We start from the raw sequence: 19,332 nt of genomic DNA, 5'->3' as shown, positions 1-19,332 counted from the left end.
CGACTAAATTTAAAAAGGAGACAAATAACCCAAAGGTTTTGTTGGAGCAAAGAGCAAAGAGAATTCTCTGGCACTGCTATCCTGCAATTCCACTTTCTCTATCAGCCCACTGGATTTTCCTTATATTGCTCCCTTAGTGCTCTGACTTTTTGCACTTTATACATGTCTCCTGCTATCTACTGCCTTATTTTCAAAAGCCCAATGAATAACATATTTAGATGCCTCGTAGAACATTTTCTGGCTCCTAATGTGAACAACAAAATAAACAATTTAATAAATAAATAAGCCTTAGACAATGGAGTGATAAATAACAGCACATATGTCTTAACCTAGGCTCATTGCAGATTCATCACAGTCAGACTGGAATGTTTTAACGTGTGCTGAATTTTGCAATCTGAAAAAGGAGCTGGCATAGAGCCAAAGTTCTCTTACTCTCACAGGGTCCAGAGGAACATGATCGAACTGTCGAGGGCTTTGGAACAGAAGCACAGGCCTCTGGAATCAGAGTTTGGTACTGTCCATTCGGCCCCAGCCTCCTGCACACCACTAGCAACCTCTGGGTCCCTTCTCCACAAGTTGCTGAACACTGAACAAACAACAGATAAGCAGTGATTCATGATACACTGATGACCACAGTCAGTAACTCTGACATAGATAACTTGTTGTCAGGAGCTGCTATGTTAACCCTGGCATGAACTGTGTGCTTGCTCACCAATGGCTGCAAGCGTTCCCTTACTCTGATAAGCAAAAACGACATCCGTCATTCATCAGCCAGATGAATTTATCTCACAAGGAACAAAGGTGAAAGAAGCAACTGGTGTTGGATCCATCCACATCACAACAATGCAACATATCCTCGTGTAACATTTGAACACTTTTCTGTCAAGTGAGTGTGACAGAAAACCGCAAAATGGAATATAAACCTGTGCTTAATATAAAGGTAACATAACCTTGGTGAGGCCAGTGAAGTCATCCTAAAAGCGTAACAATTTATGAAGTGATAACTTTGCCAAGAGCATTTAAGTGTGACACTCAGTACACAAAACACACAATAAAACAACATGAACTCTGTAGCTGCATGAAAAGAATGAACGGTAATAATATGGTCGACAGAATTTTGAAACCTGACCAGGAACATGAGATCAGTTTCTCTATGAGATATGTTTCTGACCTGTGTCCAATTTGAGAAGACCCACTGAGCAGGGCAGTATATTTGGCCACAGGGCTGCATTGTGGGCAAGCTTGAAGAAGGACAGAAGGTTTCAGGTAACTCCAACACACTTCCATCTGCCATTCGCTGCTTACAGATAACGTCCCTCTTCTGATGGCCACCTCCACATGTATGAGAACACTGTGCAGAGACCAAGATTTCTAATTGAACTCACTTTGCATTGGCTGCCAGGGCTATGACCTAAATAAAAAGCCAAACTTCTATCATACAGTGCACTCTGGGAAATTACAAGAAGGCTTTGTATTAATATGCTGCTTGATATTGCTATGGGGTCAAGTCAAGTTTGACCAAATAATCGTGTGCAAGGCATACATATCATTAGACGTGTCGTTACATTGAAAAAGATGCTGCAAGAGTCATTTTCAAACATATGGTATTGCTATTTTGTTTCACCACACCCCTTTGAGAATTCTGCAAGACACGACCGTTTTTTATATCATACCTGACTCCATTCCTGTGGGTCCCACATGGGAGGGCAATCAAAACGATTACAGGCCTGCACAGAGGAGGGCTTGGGCTGCCAACACTTCTCATCTTTGACCCTCTCAGTGTGGTTACTGTGCGCGCTTACTTTCAGTGTGCAGGTGACAGCTCGGGTCTGGAGGCCAACACCACATGTTGCTGAACAGGAGCTCCAAGCCTCCAGTTCCCACCTGGACAGACATACAGAACCAGTCAAAGGACTGCAAATATATGCATGTTTTTCATTTTGATCTAAAGGACGATTCTTGAATGCTGTTTCGAAGGCAAGTATATTGAAAGCGATGGCTATTTATTCATTTATTTTCAAAACAAAATGGACAAATTTATTTTGAAAAAAGAAAGATATTTGCGCTCCATCCAACAAGTGGTTTTCATTTAGCCAACAAGTGGCAGCATATGTGGGAACCTCACTGGAAAAGCATCCCAGGTGGCTCCTCATGAAGCAGGGTGAGAGAATGCCAAAGGTGTGCAAAGTTACTTGTAACAGACAATAGTTTCACATCTGTTTTGATATAATTCCATGCCATTTCATAGTGCCCAAAGTCTTCCCTACTAGACTAAAATAAGTAACTAAATAAAAATAACGGGGACAAATCTTCTGAGTTGGTGAGCCCAAATTTCAAAATGACTTCAATGATAAACAGATTTAGTTTGCTTGCTTTGTTTACATATTTTGTCAATTATCACAAATGCTCATAAACTGAGTCATATTTTCAAAGAAACTCTGTATACTGTCACAGAAACTCAAGCCATGCGGTTCCAGAATGAGGTTCCCATTTGACACGATCAAATATCCACATAGTCACAGCATTGAGGAGATTACGGTCCCACTGGTGCCTTTGACCTTAGAGCCACCTCTTTAACTCGGATGGTAGTAACAACTGAAGTTGGAATAGACGAGCACCTCCAATACACCAAGACCACCAGCGGTTAGCTCAAGCCCAGCAGGACACCCCTGCAGCCTGGCAGCCAGTCTGGGTCTCCCCTGATGATATGACAGTTCAGGCTGGAGGAGAAAAGCTGCAGATTCCCTTTATGAGGAAAGCAACCAAAGCATTGGAGGCTGTGTTGAGGCCCAGTTACGGACTACCAGTGGCCAAAGGAAACAAGCAGAACACAAAGTTTGTTGTGCTTGAAAACAAAAGCAACACTTGGAAAAACAGACTGGAAAAAGGCAGAAGGCCTCGAGGTTTTTACGTCTATGGCATGAGGTGTGGAAGCACAGCACAGCAAGTTATCTCATAGGTGGGTGGTGTAGATTTTCCAGCCGCAGACCACCACATTTGCTACTTTGCATTCTGCAAAAGGATTTGAATATTTAAACCCCAGGGACTTTAATGCTTTAACGTATCTATTCTCACTGCCATCTGTAAAATACACAAGACAGTAATTTAACACTTAAGCCGGTGTCTCCATTATCGGTTATTTACAGTTTACCAAGAATTTCTTATCTTAGTCTTAGCAATACATGCATTAGTGCTCGTAATAAACTTTGAACACATATCACATAAAAGCACAACTTCACTCTTTGTCGGTTTCCTTTTCCTGAACACAGCTGAATGAAAATGAGAGGCTGGTTTAATGATGGATCCAGAAAATGTTTATGGCAGATGAGCCTCAGAGGCAAAGACTAGTCCCTACTAGCTATGAGCTATGTACCATTCTGTACATAGCTCATAGCTGTGTACAGAATGAATAAACCTGGCATCATAGTGGATTCTTTAGCACAGTTTAAATGCTGATAGGTTTTTTTTTTAAATCCCAGAATGCATTGCTACAACATAGCCTTCATTTCCTGACCTAGGAGGAGAGCTCATTTTTATTTCCATAAGCTTAACATGAGTGCAGTTATCAGCCTCACACTCTAAGAGGCAGCGTGTATTAGCACAGAAAAGTCATGGTTGCACATTTTTTTTCCGATTTATCTCATGAACCTTTTCCTGCGTAAAACAAAATATTGATCTGCATGGCCCATACAAGATTGGCGACCTGCCCAGGGTGTACCCCGCCTCTCGGATTTGACTCCAGCTTCCCCCTAACACATGGATGGATGGATGGATGGATGGATGGCCTGTACATGGGCATTTTTTTAAACACAAAATCATTTATACATGTTTCTAAATTATTACATTTGGACCAAATCCACCTTCAGATCACACACATCCACTGACCACTCCATGTTCTTACCTGGGTGGACAAGGTTCAGTATTGCAGGCCTGCACAAGTTGAAGAGGTCGCTGTGTGCTCACACACCCACTGTCATCTGCGGCTTCTCTTGTCTGCTTGTTCAAACAGATCACCACTGCCTCTTTTATCCCTGAGGTGCAAATTACATACATATAAAAAAAAGTAAGAAGCCCTGTATTATATTACGTCTCATCAACTGAGTGGATCTATCAGCTCACTGAGTGACATTTCAAAAGGGATTATGAACATAGTCTTAATCACATGCAGTTCAACTATCGAGACAGAAAAACAGATATAGAAGTCATGTGAAATAGAAGATGTTTTAATCCAACCAGGAATCTTGTGTATTATGTCATACTGTGTGGGAAGAGTTGGAAAGAAAAAAAGCAACCCAAGCAACTCACTATAGCAACTGGTATCAAAGCAAATGATTCCACAGAGGCACAACACAACAGTTCATTTATAATTTCTTATAATTACACCATTCTGTGGATGTTTGCCAGACATTACACTAATCCTGGAGCTGCTTTTCTCACTGCAATTGTAACTTTACTGTACTAAACTCCTGTGACAGGAACTGATTTTTCAATAATTATGAAGGGGATTTTGTTCACACCAAATAAAGTAAGACAAAGTATTTTTATAAGGATATTAAAGATGAGAAAAGGCAGAGATCATTAGCGAAGGTCATGATGGGGCTGATAGTGAGTTAGCTGGGAGAGAATCCGGCTGTCATTAAGGAAGGAAATCATAAATCCACACTGTAAGGATGTTGAGAGATATAGAGACAAGGAAGGAAAGACCCGACAGTTACAAGGCCCAAGATAGTGAACATATATCTGTATATGTCAGAGAAGGAAGAAGACAAAGCACCACAAGGTGTTCACGTGCTGCGCTGTTGAAGCAGAAGCAGACGTGCAAGAGCATGTGCCGTTGTGGAGTCAAGATTCTAGATGGAGCGGGTCTATTTAGCACATGCACATGACAGTCTCACACACACACACGCACACACACACAGACAAACACAGTGCGAAAACACAATTAGTTGTGCACATAAAATGACTCATTTAGCTTTAATCTAAACACCCCTTGATTACACTTAGTGTAATGAACCAAATTACATCAAAACACGCCAGATTTCGTAGCAGTTAATCCAAACACAGTGGGTGCTAGTTTCTAGAAGCATGCAGGACATTGTGCAAGTCCAAGACTAATGAATGAATGATTCATTCACGTTTCGGTCTGTTAGTGGTGTCAGAACCAATAATGAGCCTAAAAATTTGTGTTTGCCACATCAAAGAGGCTGTGTGATGCTACACAGGACTCCATTCTGTTAAAGTGTGTGTGTGTGTGTGTGTGTGTGTGTGTGTGTGTGTGTGTGTGTGTGTGTGTGTGTGTGTGTGTGTGTGATACAAAGCAAGAACAAAATTGGCCTTTGATGGTGGTGTAATAACATGTGAGAAAGAACAGTGTACCAACAGTAAACCAAGGTATTCAGTGTAACAAAACGACACAGTATTTTAGTACAAGGATCGTGTTTGGTGGAGGTTCTGTTTCCACAATTTCCATTTGTTTTGGTTCCATTTGAAAGGACCATTAAATCAAATATATTTAATATGAGCATATGCAGGTCTTCGTAAAATGAAGCATTTGGAATTATAGCTTTTCTTACACATAGTCTGCTCACACTTCATACCAGTAATACTTCGTTAGTTGACAGTTTAGCCGTTTCTTGTCCAACTGTGTACAGTTATAACACAGTTATTGGACATGAGAACTAACAAAAATGACTAGAATTGATTCTAGATATGATATTCATGGCTTGTGTTGTTTTTGGGCTGACTTTGTGATCTTGAAATGTCAGAATAAACCAGAGATGATATTGTTTATGCTATATTACACGATATCAGCTGTAGGGGTGTAACACAAGGCCAATGATGGTATCTGTTTAGTGCTCCTAATATCCTTATATGTATCTCTGTTCAGAAGTGGGCTTGGCCTAAGCCTGATATTCTTTCTTTCTTTCTTTCTTTCTTTCTTTCTTTCTTTCTTTCTTTCTTTCTTTCTTTCTTTAACCCTACCTCTACACCTCTGGAAATACTGGAAAATGCTGGTTAAAAACCTCAGAGGTAGAAAGGGCAGCTCTGGCAGCGTGGTCTTTGAATTATGGCTCTTACAGTTCCTCGACCTCAGCTACATCAATGGAGTTTATAACTGGTGTCAACTACAGATGTCTGCTTTTATATCTCCTTGTTATATTTTCTAATTAATTTAGTTGGGTCTATTTCACTGAATATAATTTTTATAATGCATTTCCTTGTTACGGGCGGCACGGTGGTGTAGTGGTTAGCGCTGTCGCCTCACAGCAAGAAGGTCCGGGTTCGAACCCCGTGGCCGGCGAGGGCCTTTCTGTGCGGAGTTTGCATGTTCTCCCTGTGTCCGCGTGGGTTTCCTCCGGGTGCTCCGGTTTCCCCCACAGTCCAAAGACATGCAGGTTAGGTTAACTGGTGACTCTAAATTGACCGTAGGTGTGAATGTGAGTGTGAATGGTTGTCTGTGTCTATGTGTCGGCCCTGTGATGACCTGGCGACTTGTCCAGGGTGTACCCCGCCTTTCGCCCGTAGTCAGCTGGGATAGGCTCCAGCTTGCCTGCGACCCTGTAGAACAGGATAAAGCGGCTAGAGATAATGAGATGAGATGAGATTTGCTTGTTACACAATTGACCTTTTTGACCATATAGGACACAGATATAGAAGTGAGTTATTTATAATCACACTATCTGTTATCACCCAAATGAGGATGGGTTCCCTTTTGAATCTGGTTCTTCTCTAGGTTTCCTCTTCATGTTATTTGAGGGAGTTTTTCCTTGCCTTCAGGCTTGCTCATTAGGGATAAATTTATCAGGTCATACAGTACCAGTCAAAAGTTCGGACACACCTCCTAATCCAATGTTTTTTTCTTTATTTTTATGAATTAAAAGACACTTCATGTCTTAAAGTAATGATGGATGTTGTTTCTCTTTACTTAGTTGAGCGATTCTTGACATAATATGGATTACTACATGTATGTTTATTATTTATTGTTTACTGTTTGATCTCAAACACATTAAGAAGGTAAGAAATTGCACTAATGAACTTTTGACGAGGCACAACTGTTAACTGAAAAGCATTCCAGGTGACTACCTCATGAAGCTGGTTAAGATAATGCCAATAATGTGCAAAGAATCTTTGAAGAGTCTAAAATATGAAACATTTTGCTTTTTTTTAACAGGTTTAAAATTATATCTGGATTTTATGCATTTCTGTAAAGCTGCTTTGCGTCAACGTCTATTGTTAAAAGTGCTATACAAATAAAATTGAATTGAGTTGAATATAAACAACGTAGTAGCTAACAACCAATGAGAACACACAAGGAGAACAAACACCCTGGAAAACTACAGACACACAGAACCACAGTCACGAATGACTAAATAGTGTTTTCAATCATGATCCAAAAACATAAAATAGATCAAGACTATCTAAGATGTATGTACAGACAGATGTGCCAAAGAATGACCTCAGAGAGTGCCTCGAAAGATATAAACCACTCATAAGCCCTAAGAACAGTCATATTGCTGAAAAGTACATGAGAAAGTATTTAGAATTGTGGTGTATAGTCATATTGACAGATAAAATCAAGATTAACGTGTATCGAAGTCATGCAAGAAAGAAACTATATAGATAAATGGACCTGTCGAGGGTCCAAAGAATAAGCACCACATCTGTAAAACATCATAACACAGGCAAAGATAGTTGCTAGTGGAACTGTTCACTGGTCTTTATTAATGATATGACTGATGACAACACTGCAGGATGAACTCTGTAGTGTACAAAAGCTCCTCAACTGATCAGATCCAGCTAAAAGTCCCAAAAGTCAGTCAACAGCATTTTACCTAGCAGCAAGATGAACACCCAAAAGACACTGATAAATTATGTTGTTGTTTTTTTTTTCAGAGCCAATGTATGCAATATTCTTGACAGGCCAAGTCAATCATTTTACCTGAACCCTGAGTCAATGATCTTACATTTATCTTTATGGAAACCTTCACAACTACAAAAAGTGAAAACGACTGCATGACCATTATACCCATATGTGGGCCTTTGCCAAATTAGGATGGAAACACGCAATCATCTAGAATATCCTTGCATGCCATGGCATTACCATTTCCCTTCACTGGACATAAAAGGCCCAAACCTTATTCAGCATGACAATGCCCCTGTGCACAAAGCGAGGTCCATGAAGACATGTTTTATCAAGGTTGGTGTAGAAGAACTGGAGTGTCCTGCACAAAGTCCTGACCTCGACCCCACTGAACATCTTTGATGAACTGGAATGCCGACTGTACCCCGGGCCTCCTCACCTGACATCAGTACCTGACCTCCCTAATGCTTTTGTGGCTGAATGAGCACAAATAATGGAAAGCCTTCTCAGAAGAGTGGAGATTATCTCATCTCATTATCTCTAGCCACTTTATCCTGTTCTACAGGGTCGCAGGCAAGCTGGAGCCTATCCCAGCTGACTACGGGCGAAAGGCGGGGTACACCCTGGACAAATCGCCAGGTCATCACAGGGCTGACACATAGACACAGACAACCATTCACACTCACATTCACACCTACGGTCAATTTAGAGTCACCAGTTAACCTAACCTGCATGTCTTTGGACTGTGGGGGAAACCGGAGCACCCGGAGGAAACCCACGCGGACACGGGGAGAACATGCAAACTCCACACAGAAAGGCCCTCGCCGGCCACGGGGCTCGAACCCGGACCTTCTTGCTGTGAGGCAACAGCGCTAACCACTACACCACCGTGCCGCCCGAGTGGAGATTATTATTACAACAAATTATTATTACAAAAAGCACATACGGGTGTGATGGTCAGGTGTCCACAAACTTTTGGTTATATAGTGTACATGGATTTTATATAAGCAAACACAATTTATTTTAAATCTCACTAACCTATATTTGGTTGAAAGCACTACTTTTTCTAGTCTAGTAGTTTAGAATAGAAGCAACCACATTACTCACCTCCACCACACACCTCGGAGCACTCAGTAAACCCATCATACTCCCAATCATGCAACTCCTCTTTCTCTGTAGCTGTGTTTCTAATTCCCTCACTCTCCTGCTCAGTTCTCACTCCAGGACAGGGTGTGCGGTAACAGGGTTGTGTCTCTGGGGGCTTCTGTCCTTCACACTCATCATCTGGAAGATCAGCAACTGTCTGCGCAAAGGAGAGCAACACCTGACACTTCACTGTCCGCCTCTGTATGCCAGCGCCACATGATCTACTGCAGGGCCCCCAAGCTCCTCGAATGAACCTGCAAAAATCAAATTGACACAAAACACTCTAATGTGAAACCATACTGTGAAGTGACACTAATAAAATGCCTCTTTGACACTCTGGGCTCCTTCTGGCACTCGTTTCACTTTTACACATTTTAGTTATTTACAGCTAAGTTCATAAACTGCACTTATTTCTCACATCCAGCTGTTATTGCAATTCTTTAAACAGCTGCAAGGCATTAAAGCTCAACGCTCTTGAATAAATTGCTTTGATGCATGCTTCCTCACAGTTAAGAATCAAACAGAAAAGTGGAAATACTATGAGATCATTGTTTTTATAGCTTCTCTTGAAGCAAGCGTTTCCTGTTGTCAACCTGAAAGGCAGAACAGCTACATATTTATTTGATAAAAATTTAAAAGCATGAACTACAAGGGAAATGAACCTAATTACTAATTAATTCTGTAAACTACTGTATCTTTCTAATCAGATAACAGATTAAAGACTTCAAAGGTCCTTCAAACTGTACCTTGCTGATGAAACAGAAGAGTAATGCCAGCGTGACCATTAATTTGGTTTAGAGGGGGCACATGTTTACTGTGAGACACTGATGATCACCACCTCTTTTAGATCAATGAACATCACCACCTCTGTTAGACTGTTGGCGGCACGGTGGTGTAGTGGTTAGCACTGTTGCCTCACAGCAAGAAGGTTCTGGGTTCAGTTTGCATGTTCTCCCCGTGTCTGCATGGGTTTCCTTCGGGTGCTCCGGTTTCCCCCACAGTCCAAAGACATGCAGGTTAGGTTAACTGGTGACTCTAAATTGACCGTAGGTGTGAATGTGAGTGTGAATGGTTGTTTGTCTCTGTGTCAGCCCTGCGATGACCTGGCGACTTGTCACCCTTAGTCAGCTGGGATAGGCTCCAGCTTGCCTGTGACCCTGTAGAGCAGGATAAGCGGCTACAGATAATGGATGGATGGATGTTACACTGTCGGTGGCACGGTGGTGTAGTGGTTAGCACTGTTGGGTCACAGCAAGAAGGTCCTGGGTTCGAGCCCAGCGGCTGAACCCTGTGTGGAGTTTGCATGTTCTCCCCGTGTCTGTGTGGGTTTCCTCTGGTTTCCCCCACAGTCCAAAGACATGCAGGTTAGGCTAACTAACTGGTGGCTCTAAACCGTAGGTGTGAGTGTGAATGGTTGTTTGTCTCTATGTATCAGCCCTGCGATGACCTGGCGACTTGTCCAGGGTGTACCCCGTCTCTCACCCATAGTCAGCTGGGATAGGCTCCAGCTCGCCTGCGACCTTGCACAGGATAAGTGGCTAGAGATAATGGATGGATGTTCGACCATCACTGTCTAACACATCAGCTTTTAGGCAGGTAAGAAGAGTAAAGTTGAAAAGTCAGGAGCATCTGTGCTTCCTGAGAAGTATTAAGTAAAATTATCTCAAAGAAGACTTCATACAGGGCGGCACGGTGGTGTAGTGGTTAGCGCTGTCGCCTCACAGCAAGAAGGTCCGGGTTTGAGCCCCATGGCCGGCGAGGGCCTTTCTGTGTGGAGTTTGCATGTTCTCCCCGTGTCTGCGTGGGTTTCCTCCGGGTGCTCCGGTTTCCCCCACAGTCCAAAGACATGCAGGTTAGGTTAACTGGTGACTCTAAATTGACCGTAGGTGTGAATGTGAGTGTGAATGGTTGTCTGTGTCTATGTGTCAGCCCTGCGATGACCTGGCGACTTGTCCAGGGTGTACCCCGCCTTTCACCCGTAGTCAGCTGGGATAGGCTCCAGCTCGCCTGTGACCTTGCACAGGATAAGCGGCTACAGATAATGGATGGATGTTCGACCGTCACTGTCTAACACATCAGCTTTTAGGCAGGTAAGAAGAGTAAAGTTGAAAAGTCAGGAAGCACAGATGCTCCTGACTTTTCAACTTTACTCTTCTTACCTGCCGTAGGTGTGAATGTGAGTGTGAATGGTTGTCTGTGTCTATGTGTCAGCCCTGTGATGACCTGGCGACTTGTCCAGGGTGTACCCCGCCTTTCGCCTGTAGTCAGCTGGGATAGGCTCCTACGACCCTGTAGAACAGGATAAAGCTGCTAGAGATAATGAGATGAGATGAAGACTTCATACATACGACATCCCAAATTGGTGCTCAGGAAACCTGACATTTGCCTTTTGATTATCTTATGAAAGCCCAGACACCATCGAAAGCCAGCTCTCTTAGCTGCTGAAGTTCCATCAATTGCAATTTCCTTTTGAGTCAACAAAAGTCTTTCATTCAGTCACAGGCCAATCTGGGTTTCTATTCTGCAGACCTTCATTCATGCATCGCAAATACATATCAAATCAGTGATATAAAAATAATGTGCAAAGATGATGAGAGTACTTTAACTGTCATCTACTGCTTAAAGCATATGGTGGTGCCTTGCCATCTATAAGAAATGTGTGATCCCGTGGATATAACAGAATCAAGAACTGAAGTTGTTTTGTGATGTTCTCTATTCCATTGCTTTCAGTGACTTTTGCAGTCTTAGCTGCTGGTAGCCAGCTATTGTGATCATGCTGCTGAGGCTATCGCAAATATTTTTTGCTGACTGAACTGTGAAACCACAGCATAAGCATGCTTCCTCTTTTTATGATCCAATTGCATTGAGAAACCAATAACTAGATTCTGATGGTCCTCAACAAGCACCCTAGGGGCCTTTTTTTTACAACATCCTGCAGGATGCATCCAAAACTTTGGTTAATGCATCAACAATGAAACATCGATTCAGACTACATTTTTCCCAATACACATGATTATTTTGTGTGAGAATCTTATTCTTATAGCATTCTTAGAGCAACACTGAGGCCTGTTGTACACTGAGAGCCAGTGACAAATCATCTATTGTCAGTCATGGTCAAATTGTCAAACTCGGGCAATATGTTTTAATCTTGATCTTCGCAAGTAATTGCTACAGTGGTTTTGAGTGAAGAAATGGCAGGCTTAAAGCTTGGCAGCAGAGGTGCAATAAGTCTAACACAGGAATTTCCTTCTCGTTCTTTTCGCATCCGTACGCCTGCACCCATATGGCAGGCAGATATTGTTGTTGGCTTCTGGGCGACAGCATATTATATGCTGTTATTTATGTGCTTTGGGGGAAGACATGCCTCTTGCAAAGAGCAAAATCATATGCTTTTGCAATGGACAATTGTCTCACCCTGCATAACTCTCAAAAACCCTGAGAGAAACAGGTCAGGAGTGCTAAAACATATGAAGCATCATCTAACATAGATCAAAGTTGAGGTCTTTCAAAAGTGATTGTATGCACATTCTTTCTATTTTTATAGAATTCTGCAAAGCATGTAACCAAAGAATCCTTTTACATACATACATTACTGAATATGCTTATTGAATTATAGTGATACAGAGTTGGAAGAGAGAATGGTGAAATGCATATGAAACAGAACCCAACCATTGCATCTAATCCAACTCCTCCCTTATGGTTTAAAGAATTTCTTTAAATCTCAATGGTTACTGCATTGCTGAAATGAATTAAATGAATTCTAAGGGTTATATAAATCAAGCTTTGCCTCAAAATTTCATGAAGTCATACAATAACAAAGGTCTCCAAGAGATTAAAGCACGTGTGCCAAAGTCGACATTTTTCGTGGTTTACACCTTAAGCAACATGCATGACCAGCAGCAGACGCTAGCTCGGGCTACTTCAACTTTATCTCCAGCAAATTCAACTACTTCAAGTTCAACATAACTCCTCATGCGATCCTAGACTGAGGCTATAGTATGCTTAGGCTCCACATTTACCCCTTTAGCCCCACAATTCAATGTTAAATATATAGCACTGTAAATCACTATGTGTTCGTGTACTGCATCAGCAGACACCGTCGTTCAGCCCTACTCTCATCTGTACAAATCATCTTCGGTCCCAAAAAACTAATGGTTTCAACAGAACATCAGCTCACAAATAGTTATGGGCTCCTCTTCCGTCGACCAACCCTTTCTTCAAGTTCACACAATTTCTACCAGTCTCTTCATTTAACCCCTTAAATTCTCAAGACCAGTCAGTTTCAGATTTACATTCCTCACTCTTGCAATATCATATTTTTTCTTATGCTTTTATCCAAAGTGACTTACTGTACAATTGAGATGAGCAAATAAAACTTGGCAGTACTGGGATTCAAACTTCCGATCGGAAGTCAGAAACCGTAAATGCTGAACCACCAGTCAAATTGTTTCACTGTAGTGACTACCTTTCAGAGGAGTTACTGAAATATAAGCTTTAACCTGGGACTTTAAAGGGGAAGTACCAACCAGCTCAGAGATATCTGATTACTTATTTGAAGACGAGAGGGGATTCATGACATTCTCCTTCCTATAAATCTCTGCTCAGGAAATAACATAAGCTTATTTAGATGACATCAGTTTATTTAACCATTTAAAGTCACAAGTTACTCATTTTTTTTTAACTTTTTGTGAATGATTACAATTATAGCAAGTGTTGCCAGGCAAAACAAACCTCGACCGGTAGCACTTATGATGAATATGAAGGAAGATATCACGAAAAAATGATTTTGACCTTTTTGGTGACCTTGACCTTGATTTTGACCTTGTGTGTGAACAAACTTGGACATGGTTCTGATTCTGATTTGCACACCATACTGCTCTCAGCCAATCAGAACACACCGTACTGCTCTCAGCCAATCAGAATACATCTGAATTAATATGAAGGAAGATATTGTGAGAAAATGATTTTGACCTTTTTGGTGACCTTGACCTTGACTGGATGACCCTCAAAATGTTGGAGGTTCTATTTGAGACCAATGCCCATCTATCCTGAAAGTTTCATGAAGATTGGTCCAGCCGTTTTCCCGTAATATCATTAACGAAAACAACAAACCCCACCGAAAACAATACCTCGCCCCCTGGTGGACTCCATCCCGGGCGAAGTAAATATTAAAGATTATTACAGGCTCTATGTATTACAATTGATTACAGTGAAAATATAGGAATGGTATACAGTTATGAGAGTGGCAAATGTAAATATGGACATAACAAGGAGTCCTCAAACTTGACGAATTAAAAAGGATGAGTTAAAAAGTGGATTCAGATTCCCTGTTGACAGCAAGGTGTCTAATAAATGCTATGGAGCCTCTACCACCTTCAGTTGACTTTTACAATAGTTTTTCGAACTTAATACACTTACGTCGGTTCCTCAGAAACAGCTGTATCTTCCTCAAGTTCTATGGCTTGCTTGAACCAAGGTGGCTTTGCTTCAACAGGCAGCTTCTCTGAAAAGAGCCCAAGTGAAAAACAAAAAAAACAAAACCAACCTTGTGAAGTTTTTCAGAATTTTTGATAACTATTTCTACACAACACTCCAAATAACTCATTCGTGTGATTAGGTATTTCAGTCAAATAATATCAAACACCACATGCTGATAATGTATAGATAAGCAGGGTAAAAAGAATGCTGCTTACCTGCAGGCTTGTAGCAGGGAACAGGAACCAGACAGTCTTCTTTTATGTGTGGCTTTGTGACGGGATTACAACCACCAGCATGCAGCCCCCTGTGATCAATGCACAGGACCACTCTATAGCGCAGGCCTTGTCCACAGGTCACTGTGCACTGTTAATAACATATGTGTAAATTTGTTGATTACATAGGATCTAATAAATCTGTGGATCAAGCTCTATATTTTTTCAGTATAAAACACACACACACACACACACACACTGGGGAAAATAATTATTTGATCCCCTGCTAATTTTATAAGTTTGCCCGGTTACAAAGAAATGAGCCATCTATAATTTTATGGTACTTTTATTTTAACAAATAGAGACAGAATATCAACAAAAAAGTCCAGAAAAAACACATTATATAAAGGTTTTCTGTAAAGCTGCTTTGCAACAATGTTTATTGTTAAAAGCGCTGTACAAATAAACTTGATTTGATTTGAAACTTGATTATAGATTCATTTGCATTTGATCGAATGAAATAAGTATTTGATCCCCTACAAACCAGCAAGAATTCTGGCTCCCACAGACCGGTTACTCTATATGCCCATGAGGTACAGAGATTAGTCTGTCACTTTAAGAAAGTACTCCTAATTTCTACTCATTATGGTTATAAAAGACACCTGTCAACAGAATCAACCTCTTCCAACCTCTCCACCACCATGGGCAAGACCAAAGAACTTTCAGAGGACATCAGGGACATGATTGTAGACCTGCACAAGGCTGGAATGGGCCACAAGACCATCAGCAAGAACATTGGTGAGAAGGAGACAACTGTTGGTGGAATTATTAGAAAATAGAAGGAATATAAAATGACCATCAATCGCCCTCAGCCTGGAGCTCCATGCAAGATCTTGCCTTATGGGGTAAGGATGATCATGAGAAGGGTAAGGGATCAGCCCAGAACTACACGGGAGGAACTTGTTAATGATCTCAAGGCAGCTGGGACCATAGTCACCAAGAACACCATTGGTAACATACTACGCTGTAATGGATTGAAATCCTGCAGTGCCCGCAAGATCCCCCTGCTCAAGAAGGCACATGTACAGGCCTGTCTGAAGTTTGCCAGTGAGCACCTAAATGATTCAGAGAAGGCTTGGGAGAAGGTGAGGCAGTCAGATGAGACCAAAATTGAACTCTTTGGCATCAACTCAACTTGTCATGTTTGGAGAGAGAGAAATGCTGAATACAATTCCAAGAACACCATCCCCACCGTCAAGCATGGAGGTGGAACCATTATGTTTTAGGGCTGTTTCTCTGCTAAGGGTATAGGACGACTTCACCGCATTGAGGGGCTGATGGATGGGGCCATGTACTGTAAGATCTTGGAAGAGAACCTCCTTCCCTCAGTCAGAGCACTGAAGATGGGTTGTGGATGGGTCTTCCAGCATGACAATGACCGAAAACATACGGCCAAGGCAACAAAGGAGTAGCTCAAGAAGAAGCACGTTAAAGCATATACAGTGGTGCTTGAAAGTTTGTGAACCCTTTAGAATTTTCTATATTTCTTCATAAATATGACCTAAAACATCATCAGATTTTCACACAAGTCCTAAAAGTAGATAAAGAGAACCCAGTTAAACAAATGAGGCAAAAATATTACACTTGATCATTTATTTATTGAGGAAAATTATCCAATATTACATATCTGTGAGTGGCAAAAGTATGTGAACCTTTGCTTTCAGTATCTGGTGTGACCCCCTTGTGCAGCAATAACTGCAACTAAACGTTTCTGGTAACTGTTGATCAGTCCTGCACACCAGCTTGGAGGAATTTTAGCCCATTCCTCCATACAGAACAGCTTCAACTCTGGGATGTTGGTGGGTTTCCTCACATGAACTGCTCGCTTCAGGTCCTTCCACAACATTTCCATTGGATTAAGGTCAGGACTTTGACTTGGCCATTCCAAAACATTCACTTTATTCTTCTTTAACCATTCTTTGGTCGAATGACTTGTGTGCTTAGGGTCTTTGTCTTGCTGCATGACCCACCTTCTCTTGAGATTCAGTTCATGGACAGATGTCCTGACATTTTCCTTTAGAATTTGCTGGTATAATTCAGAATTCATTGTTCCATTAATGATGGCAAGCCGTCCTGGCCCAGATGCAGCAAAACAGGCCCAAACCATGATACTACCACCACCATGTTTCACAGATGGGATAAGGTTCTTATGCTGGAATGCAGTGTTTTCCTTTCTCCAAACAGAACGCGTCTCATTCAAACCAAAAAGTTCTATTTTGGTCTCATCCATCCACAAAACATTTTTCCAATAGCCTTCTGGCTTGTCCACGTGATCTTTAGCAAACTGCAGACGAGCAGCAATGTTCTTTTTGGAGAGCAGTGGCTTTCTCCTTGCAACCCTGCCATGCACACCATTGTTGTTCAGTGTTCTCCTGATGGTGGACTCATGAACATTAACATGAGCCAATGTGAGAGAGGCCTTCAGTTGCTTAGAAGTTACCCTGGGGTCCTTTGTGACCTCGCCGACTATTACACGCCTTGTTCTTAGAGTGATCTTTGTTGGTCGACCACTCCTGGGGAGGGTAACAGTGGTCTTGAATTTCCTCCATTTGTACACAATCTATCTGATAGTGGATTGGTGGAGTCCAAACTTTTTAGAGATGGTTCTGTAACCTTTTCCAGCCTGATAAGCATCAACAATGCGTTTTCTGAGGTCCTCAGAAATCTCCTTTGTTTGTGCCATGATACACTTCCAGAAACATATGTTGTGAAGATCAGACTTTGATAGATCCCTGTTCTTTAAATAAAACAGGGTGCCCACTCACACCTGATTGTCATCCCATTGATTGAAAACACCTGACTCTAATTTCACCTTCAAATTAACTGCTAATCCTAGAGGTTCACATACTTTTGCCACTCACAGATATGTAATATTGGATAATTTTCTTCAATAAATAAATGACCAAGTATAATATTTTTGTCTCATTTGTTTAACTGGGTTCTCTTTATCTACTTTTAGGACTTGTGTGAAAATGTGATGATGTTTTAGGTCATATTTATGCAGAAATATAGAAAATTCTAAAGGGTTCACAAACTTTCAAGCACCACTGTACGCAGAACCATGGCCTCACTTTTCGTTTATAAATGCCTTGAGACCTCAAGAATGGTAGAGGAATAGTTTTAAGCATTAACAATGAATCTAATATAGTCATTTTTACGATTAAAGTGATTTATATAGGCAGCGGTCTGAGTGAATGACCTTGATGTCCGTAACGTCACAGCAGGAAGTCTATCGGTCTCATCGCTATTTCCGCTATACTAAAACACAGAGCTGACTGCAACTCCGATCCTCCATTTTGAGCTAATTTATTGCCATGCCACGTAGATGTGTTGCTGGCGGGTGCAGCAACACGACAGAAGGTGGATTTATGTTGCATTCATGGTCCAAGAATGTTCAAACTGCAAAGATTTGGACGCGTTTTGCGAGAAATTCATGGCCACATTAGGCGCCTATGAAGTGGTCTCTCCTCTGCTCTGCACATTTTACTGAAGACTTGTACGAGACCTCTGATCTGTTGAGGAGTGTTGGCTATAAACCCATATTGAAAGAGGGTGCAGTACCAACAATTAAAGAAAAATAAAACAAGAAAAGGAAAGCATTTATTTTATTTTTTAAAAGTGAGTTTAGTTGCACCAGTCCTCCTGGAGCGTGAGCCGAGGGTTGTTGGTAAAACCCAGGACGGAACGGGACGGGACATATGGCTCGGGCAGTGACCTCCCCGCGGTTGTTGCTAAAACCGGTGACATCCTGTTCCATCCTGGGTTTTAGTAATTGCCTGAGCCGAGCAGTAATGGCAGAATACACAGTATGAAGAGAATGAGTGGAGCAGCCGTCTGATTTCTAAACTGGATATTGCTGCCATCTCGCCCTTACGTGGAAGAAGTGAATGAATGGAGAACTGAACAAACAACTGAAAGTCAGATTGTTTCAAAAACAATCGGCCACAAGATTGGCCTTCAAGAAACGAGAACACAGACGGGTAAAGCTCCGACTCTCATTTGGATAAAAAAACAACAAAAACACATTGTTTACCTGCATTTAGATTAATACATGTAACTTGTATTGTGTGTTTAAGTTACCGGTATAAGATTATTTAATTTGCTTCAGAATGTGATTGTCTCAGTTCATCTGATTATTTAATTAGCCTTTTACGTTTTATCAGTGAAAATGCATACATGTACATGTATGTTGCATAAGTTATAACACCTATCCTGTTTTAATGAGAGTCAACCCACAATCAATGAAGTCAAATCAGTCTTAGTTGAGCAAGTCGGTAACGCTATTTCTTATTTTCACCATAAATTTTTATTGATATGACTTTGGTCTATAGCTGTAAAAGGCCTCGGCCTTAAAACCGGTTACCGCAGTGACGTCATGGACTCGGGCATTGCTAGCTCAGCGGGGCAGCTCGAATGCCAACTTTGCGGTCAATTTTAACTCTCAAAAATATATATTTTTTATTCCCATTTATGCAGCATACAAGAGCCAAGGATGGAGATACTATCCACTCAGAAATTTATTTTAAAATAAAGGTTCTGCGTATCTGCTTTAAGGTCATGGAGTGGCCTAGCCAA

General features: G+C 41.4%; 1 protein-coding gene across 5 annotated transcripts in view; it reads right to left on the bottom strand.

Annotated features, from left to right (window-relative positions):
* Positions 1–19,332, bottom strand: part of LOC132894738 (ADAMTS-like protein 1) — a 228,547-nt gene that overhangs the window by 14,591 nt on the left and 194,624 nt on the right. For 4 of the 5 annotated variants that reach the window (XM_060934855.1, XM_060934859.1, XM_060934871.1 and 1 more), the window contains 7 exons: positions 14,701–14,848; positions 14,426–14,510; positions 8,969–9,261; positions 3,902–4,031; positions 1,674–1,884; positions 1,172–1,351; positions 433–586 (listed from right to left, as the gene is read on the bottom strand). In XM_060934855.1, coding sequence (XP_060790838.1) covers positions 433–586; positions 1,172–1,351; positions 1,674–1,884; positions 3,902–4,031; positions 8,969–9,261; positions 14,426–14,510; positions 14,701–14,848 — 1,201 coding nt within the window. Of the gene's footprint in view, positions 1–432; positions 587–1,171; positions 1,352–1,673; positions 1,885–3,901; positions 4,032–8,968; positions 9,262–14,421; positions 14,511–14,700; positions 14,849–19,332 lie in introns of those variants that run through there. The other variant, XM_060934877.1, reaches the window with a different exon arrangement.

Source organism: Neoarius graeffei, chromosome 1, assembly GCF_027579695.1.
Source record: "Neoarius graeffei isolate fNeoGra1 chromosome 1, fNeoGra1.pri, whole genome shotgun sequence".
In the NCBI taxonomy this organism is placed as follows: domain Eukaryota; kingdom Metazoa; phylum Chordata; class Actinopteri; order Siluriformes; family Ariidae; genus Neoarius; species Neoarius graeffei.
Note: the sequence above shows the minus strand (reverse complement) of the source record. Positions and strands in the feature narration are given on the sequence as shown.